At 48.0% G+C, this 10,015-nt stretch overlaps 1 protein-coding gene across 1 annotated transcript; it reads right to left on the bottom strand.

Annotated features, from left to right (window-relative positions):
* Positions 1 to 56: 56 nt before the first annotated feature.
* On the bottom strand, positions 57 to 9,542 carry PGAM5 (PGAM family member 5, mitochondrial serine/threonine protein phosphatase). The gene is made up of 6 exons (XM_017815502.1): positions 9,283 to 9,542; positions 6,009 to 6,187; positions 4,987 to 5,112; positions 4,450 to 4,538; positions 4,035 to 4,168; positions 57 to 2,146 (listed from the first exon to the last, which is right to left on the bottom strand). The coding sequence occupies exons 1-6, from the start codon at positions 9,540 to 9,542 to the stop codon at positions 1,996 to 1,998; spliced, it is 939 nt and encodes a 312-aa protein (XP_017670991.1). The 3' UTR covers positions 57 to 1,995.
* Between the last annotated feature and the right edge of the window lie 473 nt (positions 9,543 to 10,015).

Genomic DNA, 10,015 nt, shown 5'->3' with positions numbered 1-10,015 from the left:
CTACATCCCCAGAGCTTAAAGGACTGCCTTAGTGTTGAAGAGACAGGAACTCAGAATTTGGTAAAAAAATATATATTTAATTTTAAATTTCATACTTTCCCCTCCACCTTAACTGTCACCAAAACTCATTAATTTGTGTACTTGTGCAGAGAGGTGTTGTGTGTCTTCTGGTTGTCCACCAAGAGCCTGACATAGGGGACGTAAGGGGGGGTGTGAGAGAGAGTATGTGTACACACACACACAGATAAAAATACCCAGCACATTCATCTTACTGGTGTTGGTGCTCCTGTTCCACGTGGGGTAAGTGACACAGCCCTGGGCTTAGGCTCCAGCAGTTCCCTCCGTGCTGGCTCCTATCCCAAGTTTATATTTCAGATGGTTGGAGCTAAAAGAACAAAGTTGGCAGGTGAAGTGTTGCCCTCAGCAACCTGGGACACTCCCTGTGCAGCCACACGTGCTACAGCTGCTCATGCAGCCACTCAGCTGAAGAGACAGGAAAGAAAGACAGACCAAGTATTTTATTCAAAACTTTTAAAAAGTTAATAGACAAAAACTGATAAATTATTCTCATTGCATCAATGAGAGATACGTCATGATGGTTTCTTCTTGCCCCCACACCCTGCACTACACAACGATCGTGGTTTGTTCCCTCCTGGCCCCAGTTCCCCAAACTCATCCTGCTGTAGCAGTGTGGGATCAAACAAGCCCCAAACCCTGTCTCCAGAGGTTGTGTGCCCCGATTATGCTTCACACAGCTCTGACAGGAGTGAGTTCAGGCTCTAACCAACATCCTTATTGATAAGAGAACCTGTGAGACAAGTCAGTTGTGTTTGCTGTCCCCAAGGCAGACTGTGCATACAGTGAAATTTTGCAAGACTGCAGCTTTTAACTGAGCCAAGTTCCTCCAGGGGTTCAGGTGCCCAGCAAAGAGCTGGAATGGTGCTGAGCCCTCCCCTCAGCAGTGTCAGAGCTGTAGGAAGGAGGCACTTGGAGCATTCTGCCCCAGGCCTGTCCCACACATCAGCCTAGAAATGCCATCCCGGGGACACCTGTGCACCCCTGCAGCAACAGCAGCACTGCAGAGCCTCTGACCTGCAGCACCACTCCTGCAACTCAGGGGTGCCATTTCTCTGCTGTCAAAGTAAGGTATCAACAAACACAAATCAGTGGGAGAGAGCACTCAGCAACTGAAAGCACTTTCAGAAGATTGCTGTGTTCCTTCCATCTTACTGCTACAGACTCACCTCTACAGCCTTCTCCAGACCACGTTTTAGTTAAAGGCTTTACAAAACTGAAAAACGACGTTCAGAATACCTTAAAGGACATCCTGAGGATGGCAGAACACTTAATATAAGCAGCAGTTAATTCTAGCACCACAGCTCTGAGGCAAATGGGGTTTTTACCCTCTGCTTTATGCTCATAACCTCCAGGCACAGTTGACATGAGCTTTTTGGGGGCAGAGGAGAACAATGATACAACATAAATATACACACTTAAGAGCTTACAAAACTGAAGCTTTATCCCTTTGTCCTTTGAACAGCAGAATACCCTGTTTGTCACTTCTTCTGCAGGAGCTGTAACAAGCTGGCTTGTCTTTTGTTTTAGCTGCAGTGAGATAAGAGGCGGTTCCCACACCAATCACTTTCCTGCACAAGAAAAATATCCACAGGAGCAAGTTTTGGTTAGAGAAATTCACGGCAGGGTGGGGAAAAAGTCAGTGCTCTTACAACTGCTGAGCAGACATTCAATCTCAGTATTCCACAGCTCAGCTTTGAGTTCTGGGGAATACTTAAGGACTGGACAGCTTCAGGCTTACAAAGGTTTCTTCTTTTCTGGACTGAAAGGCAGATATGAATATGAAGGAGGCAAGGGGCTAAAGGACATTTTAAGACAGCATCACACCCCAAGGTAACAAAAACTCTAGTGGTACTGTGGCAGAACGTGCTAGTGCAAAGAGGCTGAGGCAGCTCCTGGACAGCCATCCTGTCTGCTCCTTCAGGTGCGAGTGATCTTGTCTGGGGGCATGAAGCCCGTGTCCCCCAGTGTCCGCAGGGCCACTCTCCCGTTGGGACGGATCACCAGGTGAGTGATGCTGCCATTGTTGAGGGACAGTCTCAGCCAGCCTTCTGGGGGGAACTGCAGTGCCCTGGGGAAAAACAGACACAGGTATTACTGTAACGTGCCTTCACAGCATCGCCTTCTGCCCCACATAAGGGGGGAAGGAAAAAAAAAAAATGGTTGGGCATTCTGCAGTTTCCATGTCAATGCTCCCAGCCAGCCTTAGAAAAATCCTATTCTTGTGGAATTGATATAAAACCACAGCGTTGGCAACTGGACTGGGGCCAACAGTGCCCTGGGATAAGCAGAGTCCAGCAGATGGGGGTGATTAGTGCTGACAGGATTAGTTCAGGCCGGCAGAAGGCAGGAGCTGCACGCAGGCAGGTTGCCGGGGGCGCTCCCAGAGACCTCAGCACAGACAGGACAGCGCAGAGCACAGCCCAGAGCACAGCCCAGAGCACAGCCCAGAGCACAGCCCAGGCTGTGCCCGAGGCAGCTGCAGCACCACAACACCCTGAGCAGGTGGGGACAGGTGGACAGCAGGCTCAGCACCCCAAGGGCCACCTGCACAGAGCCCGGGCGTGGGTGGGTACTGCTTGTTACACACCATGGCACCAACACGGGCAGGGGTGCAACAACCAGAGCACACAGACAGGCTCACTCCAGGGGCCTCAGGCTGTCTCTGGAATAAGTTCACCCAACTCCTTTCCCTCAGCTACATCATTCCCTGTGAGGGGCAAGAAAAAGTACCTTGTGCCTTCTATAGAAACACGTATCACAGCTGGTCCCCAGCTATTCTGAAATTCCTGACCCAACAGGAGCCCCCATCCCTTGGATTAAACAGCTGGAAAAAACACCACACTGTCCCAAACACCTTTTGCCTCAGAAACTGAGGAATAACTTGGTTTTGGCTCTTATGACAGTCTTGTACAAAGCCCAAGAAATTAAATACCAGCTCCAGCCAAGCTAGGTCTAAAGGGAATGTTACATGGGTCATGTTCAACTGTGCTATCAGCCAGCCTGGAATAGGAGGCACAGGAGAAACGTTAAAATGAAGAGGGAAGGAACAGCAAAGAGAAAAAGTATGTAAGTATTTCAGAAAAAGCCTCCGTAGGAGCGACATGATATTTTTTGGCACAGGAAAGAATATTCTGTTTACCTGATCAATAATTTTAAGTACAGCAATTTTGAAGAGCTCTAAAGCAGCCAAGAGAGCAAAAAGGATAGCACTTAACTAGCTCAGCTAAATAAAGCTAACTGAAGTTGTTGTAGGTATTGATCAGATTAAAGTTTAATCACATCTGTCCTGCTCACGACAAATGATCTTACAGACAGTGCTTTGTTGAGAGGGAAGAGGAATAAAACAGACTCAGCTGGCTGGACACAAGAGACAGGCAAGGATCCAGAACTGTTTTCTCCTTCATGAACAACCCTGATGTTATCGGAAAGATCCACTCTCCCCTTAGTCCAATACTGGATGTTACTGCAAAAACACACTAACACAACTTGAACATAACTCAAAAATCTCCATTAGTAAAGAATTCCCCAAACTAAATCAATCTTTCATTATGTGAGATCAAATTCATGTCACCTCAAGGAGACACATCCAGTCAGATGCTCTATTTGTTGTCTTTTCCAACAGTCACACAGGCACTGTCCTCAGGTTTATGGAAGCAGCAGCACATGGTATTAGAGTAACTGTTCAGATGTACCAAAAAGCTGAGTCTCACCAATTTAGCCATTTTTGCTTTAGAATTAGAATGAAACTGTTCTAATTTTCAAGTGTATCTTGTATCTGCAAATGAATCCTGTGATGAAGCTGCAGGAGCAGCTGCTCACAATGCAGGCACCGATCTCCAACTCCTTCAAACAAGGCAAACCAACCCACCTCCCACCTCAGTGGTGCCAGAACCCCCCAGCACGTCAGCAGGGCCACCCCTGTGGGGCAGAGCTGGCCCTGCAGCCCCAGGCCGTACCTGCAGACGATGTAGCGGATGACGTTGGCGTGGCACACGAAGATCTCGTAGCTGTCCTCCTCCTGCTTGGCATCAGCTCTATGGATGAAGTTCCGAAAAGCTGCCTCGATTCGAGCTCCATCTTCGTAATACTGCTGAGGGCAGAGTCACACACAGCTCAGAGCCCCCTGCACTGCCAGAGGGCCTCGCCTGCCCCAGAGCTCTTCCTTCTGGGGAGGCACACGAGCCTGAACTAACACTGAAGGGATTTTAACTGCTCTGTACACTCACTGGGCAGGAGGAGAGCATGCAATTATCTAAACCCTATGATTAAAAACCATCAGCTCAGACACTGCAAGTTATCACTACTGCCCATACAGAGTATACTGAAAAAAATCACAAACAACAACAAAAAAATCTTTAAAGAAACAGTTACCACAGCTTCTGGTTTCCAGTGGGAGACTGGAGGGTCTGGTTCTATAGGGGCTCCCTCTCTCAGCAGATCAGTACTAATTTTTTTGACTCCTGAAATATCAAATACACATTCAGAAAGGAGCTGTTACTTTACATGCTACTACAAACAGCCCCACAACTCTACAGTCAATGCATTTTTCATAGTCTTTCTTCCAGGGAGCTTCCTCTCCATCCTAAAGTCCATTTTAGTCTCTCTCTCCAACACAACTGTTTTGCCATCAGCAAGACAAAGTTTATTTCAGCTGAGAACAGCCAGACCAGCTTGGCACAGCAAGCTGAGTCTTCCCAGACTGCTGCACTTTGAAAACGTGTACTTGTACTTTTAAAGATACACTGCAAACAGGCAGAATTACAGTTGTAGGTTTCTTTATTACAGACATATTCACATAGGGCTGGAAAATGGCTAAATAACACCTCAACCTTAAGGACAAGCTTAGAATTCTACTGGAAGCACTTTTAAGGATCAGAAGACAATGAAAAATTAAGGGAAGTGTCTTACCTGGGAGATGTTTGCTTATAATTTCAGTTGTTTCAGTTGCTCTAGTCATGGAGGAGTGGATAATCTGATCAAATTTTAATCCCAAGCTTGCCAGCCTGTGTCCAGTCAGCTCAGCCTGCTCTCGACCTTAAAAAGGATATTCATTACATAAATTGGTGACACTCCCGGGTCTCACGCAAACACAGTAAAAGGTGTCCAGCAGACAGCAAAGGCCTCCATCGATGGCAGGGTTCTTCCTCTCAAAAAGCAACTGGAAATCATTTTTACCAGAGTCACTACTTACTCAGACCAAGCTTATTGGCTGGATTTCAAGTCGTATTTCCATTGGCACAAAAAAATTCTTTTTTTAATTAGGAAAAAAAATAAATCAAAACTTATTGAACAACTTTCACTGAAATCTTCAATATCCCTGCCAGCCCCATCCCAAGGAAGTCACTTCCAATAAAAGGCAGTGCTAAGCCAAGCCACCTGTCTGGGGAGCACAGAGTGACTGTGTCAGACAGACCCTCCCAGGCCTGACAGTGCCCTGCTCATCAGGGCAGCACCAGCTCCAGAGGTCACGGCACCCTCGGGAAAGGCTCCATCCCATCTCCCAGGTGAAAACACAACAGACAGGTTAAGTCACTTACTTAAGGCACAGGATGAGACAGGATTAAGATTAGACTTTGTTACCAGTTTAAGATAGCACCTGAGGCCTCAAATTAGCGTTTCACTCCTGTTTGCACACCAGTAATTAAGGTTTGGGAGGAAAAAACCACCACAAGGACAATTTTTTGCCCTCTCAAAACAGTGCTGACATATATATAATCAAAAAAGCATCCACTGCTTTTAAAGTACACTACTAAAAGTAATACCAATTAGCATTTGAGACCTACTCACAGGATCAATGAATTAACACAGGCAGAGGTTATCCTCAGTTCAACTACCTGATTAGCAGCACTCCCAGAAACAGTGACAGCAGCAAAAGTGAAATGCATTTAATTATAAAACACTCAAAGCCTGATGCTGTGGGTGACACGTACCGAGTGGGGTCAGAGTTCTGTCTTTGTCAGCCCGGCCATCCAAGTTATACTGGGAATGACGGATAAGGAATATGTGCCTGGTGGCTTTTGCTTTGCAGTGATCCAAGCGAGAGGAAAGTTCTTCTTCCCCAGTTTCGTCATTTTTCTTTTTGAGGTTGATAAGAGCCAGTGGTTCACGTCTAAACAAACACATTTAAAGTGTCATTTTCGGGTGTAGGGGAGACTAAAAGGCAGAGGAATTTTACAGGTAGATACCCTTGCCTTATGTCCAGATATAACTGAAACACCAACATTGACAATTTAGCCATTTGTATCACAAACCTTTGTGTGAGAGGTATAAATAAATATAAGTTAAAAGGTGACTTAGATAAATTTGCTGTTTAGTAAAAGCCACCTCTGAATTAATGCTTGGAAAATAAAAGCAAAAACACAACAGAAAAGGTTAAATCCCAATGCCAAGAAATCGTGTACACTAAAACCACAGTCTGTCTGGACAAGAAGATTATAAACACTAGCAGAGACTTTATATTTCAATTCCTGATGATTCAGTAGTTGTTCTTGAGATTTTCAGTCACAGGTGTAACAGTAGTGTTTGTGACTAACTAATCAGGAAGGATACCCGGGAAAAGAGGAACAGGTGTTGACTGATCATAAAGAAAAGAAAGTGCTCCATATCCCTGTGATAACACTCAGAAAATCTGCACTTTATCAATCACATTTACATCAAATGACTGAAAAACCATCCCCCCAACAATATCCTAGAAAGGCTCCAACCTTCTGCAGTGCACATTGAGAATTATCTTCTGCTTTAAACCAGGTCACCTCAGGTCTCTGCAGTAACTTTATCTGTCAGCCTGGAGTGTGTACTTATCCTTTCATCTTTTTCATTACTCTTTCCCCTCGTGCCACTTTAATCTTTCTTCCCTTGGCACAGTGCACAGTGTCAGTCAGACAGCTGACCTGGTTCCTCCCGAGGACAGGGAGGATCTTCCCCTCCGTGCCCTGGTGTCTCAGCTGAGTGCCACTGACACCCACACTGCCCTGGCACCACCACCCCTGTCCAAACCTTCCACAGACGAGCCCGGGCCCCTCCCTGCACTGATCCTTTACCCCACTAATACAAATCCTTTTGCTACGTTCACACCTCACAGTGTAAATCTTTCCCTTGATCTCATACCTAAAAACCAGTTAGTTCGTTTAATTCATACCAGACTTCACTTCTTCCATTAAACTTGTTTATTTGTTGATAGATTTTTTAAAATAAAAAATACAACTTTTATTCAGTTTGAGACAAAGTAATTTAGTCATAGAAAATTGCTGCTTCCTCTGTACCTATTTCTACAGCTCACAGCAAGACTGGCTTTGAAAAGCCCTGCTGCCTCCATTTTCCTTTAGTGAACACAAGATTTCCACTAAACAATGAGGCTCAACACATTTCTTAAGCTGTTAAACTTCAGCAAGGCATTAAAAACGAAACAAGAGCCCAATAACAAGACATTCCATTCCTATTTCATAGGATACTTCTTTTGATTCAGTGGAAACCATACTGCTGGAAAGACACATTAGGAGAACAAAAAGAAGGGTTTAAAATAAATTCAAGCACATTTGTAAAGCAGCAAAGGGACTAACTCATCTGATGGCTGAAATAAAGTTTTTCACACGAATGAAACCTGTATCTAGTCTTCTCCACGAACTGAGCTGTACAATTGCTGTGCAGGGGGCACAGACCAGTGCAACACTCCAGGCGTGGTGTCCACACCACCAGCACGTCTGAAATGCAAAATACCCTGCAACTCTTCTGTTTCAAACTTGCAAAGCCATCAGTTGCTAAGAATATTGTAATACCTGGTTGTCTGCTCACGACTTGACTTTGTAAACACTCCCTGCCCCCAGAGGGGAGTGGTCAGATGCCCCGGGTGTTTATAAGCCATTCAACAACTTTTCACATTGTTCATGTTTTCATGTTGCTTCTGCCAACAACATCCAAAAATCAAAACTGAGATTACAAGCAGGCACAGCCAAAGCCACAGCACACCAACTGGTAGGCACCAAGCAGAAAAAACTAAAATTGATCTGTGCTAATATATTAACACTTCCACTGTTTGCATGCCATGACAAATGGTGACACTGTGCACCGTCATTGACTGCTCTGCAGTATCATCTGCTGTATTTGTTCAGGCCATTGCAACAGCTCCATTGCTTATAGCACAACCCCTACTTCCCGATTTGGTTAAAAAAAACCCACAAACGAATCTGAAAGTAGCTTAGAATCCCTGAAGAAAATCAACCCTTCAGCAGAAGCAGGAAGGCCTGGAGCCACAGTTAAACAAGCAGTTTTAGTACCTCCCTCAATGTAACTGTGTAACCAGATATAATCTTATTTAATAAAGGTTTTATTTTTATCACTGTGGTGTACATAGCCCTACTTATACGACCATTTGATCCTGTAGCCTCTCAGAAACCAAAACTGGATGCATTATAAAATAAAAATCTGTTAGTGCTTAAGTTTGGATTTACCATGATTAAACTGGAGCCTGACATAAGTCTCTCCAGGGAGATAATTCTACCAGACAGAAGCTAAATGAGCCAAAGCTCAGTACAGATATCTGCACGTTCTAATTAAAGAATGATAAAAAAATGCAGTTAACCCTTGTGTGAATGTGTTTCGACACTGAAGAACACGACTGAGTCGGGTTCAAAGCACCATTACCTTTACCAGGATTTAAAAGCAGTACCTGGCAGTCTCATGAGCAGCAGGCCCAGGGCACACCCAGCACCTGAGAGCGCTTGGCACCCACACGGGCACTGCCACCGAGCCGAGAAACCTCGCTGCAGATACACAACAGTGAGAAATGGACTAAAAAAAAAAAACCACAACAAAAAAAAAAAAAAAAAAAAAAAAAAAAAAAAAAAAAAAAAACCAAACCAACATAAAAACCCCGCACGTCTTCTCCCCAGTGCTCACAGCATCACAAACCCGAGGCTGAGCAGCATCACAATAAAGGGCTCTACCTGCCCAGGGGAAAGTCTCCGAGCTGTCTGAAACAAACCCCGGCGCGGGCACATCCCTCCGGAGCACTCCAGCGTTTCACGGGTGCTCAGGAACTCCCCGACACTGTGCCCCGAGCAGTCACCCCCGGAGTTCCCCCCGGAGCGGGGCCCGGGGCCCGCCTCGCCCCGGGGGTGCCCTGTCAGCCCGGGCCGGGGGCTGCTCGGGGGCACCCCGACCCCGCGGGCCCCGCCCGCCCCGCACGGCCCCCACCGCCGGGCCCACCTGTCCCAGTTGCTGTCCCAGTAGCCGCCGCTGCCGGCGGGTCTCTCGATCCAGCCGGCGGCCGGCGGGCAGGAGGCGGCGGGCGGCAGCAGCAGCAAGCCGGGCGGCGCGGTGGAGGCGGCGGGCACGGCGGAGCCCGGCGGGCGCGGCTCGCCCTCACCGCCGCGGGCCGGCTGCTTGCCCACGACGACGGCGGAGAGCAGGACGGAGCCGCCCGCCAGCCCGCAGGCGGCGAGCGCCAGGGCGCGGCGGAGCGACATGGCGGGGCGGCCGCGTGCCCCTCAGCGCCGAGCCCGCCCCGCGCCGCCCGCCCCGCCCCGGACGGAGCGCGGCGCGGGGCAAGATTCCTCTGCGAACGGGGAGGACGGGGCGGCACAGACCCCCATGGACCCCCGCGGACCCCTATAGACCCTCACGGACCCCCATGGACCCTCACGGACCCGGCCCGGGCCCCTCTCCCCTCAGCCGCGGTGCCCGCGGACCTGCGCCCGCCTCAGGACGGGGCTGCGCGGGCTCGAGGGAGGGAGAAGGGACTGCTCCTGCCTAGCCGGTCCAAAACCATTTTCCGCCCCAAAACCATTTCCCGGGGCACCGGGAGCCCCTGCAGCCCTGCCTATCGCGGTGCCGGTGTGAGCGCTCGGGGTGCGGGTTTCGTGGGTAAAGCGAGCGTCAGAGTCCTTTAGGTTGGAAGAGACCTGTAAGATCATCGAGTCCAACCAGTAACCCAGCGCTG

The sequence above is a fragment of the Lepidothrix coronata genome, unplaced genomic scaffold (genome assembly GCF_001604755.1).
Source record: "Lepidothrix coronata isolate B3197 unplaced genomic scaffold, Lepidothrix_coronata-1.0 Scaffold51, whole genome shotgun sequence".
Taxonomy (NCBI): domain Eukaryota; kingdom Metazoa; phylum Chordata; class Aves; order Passeriformes; family Pipridae; genus Lepidothrix; species Lepidothrix coronata.
The sequence above is the reverse complement of the archived record's forward strand: the minus strand, read 5'-3'. Positions and strand labels throughout refer to the sequence as shown.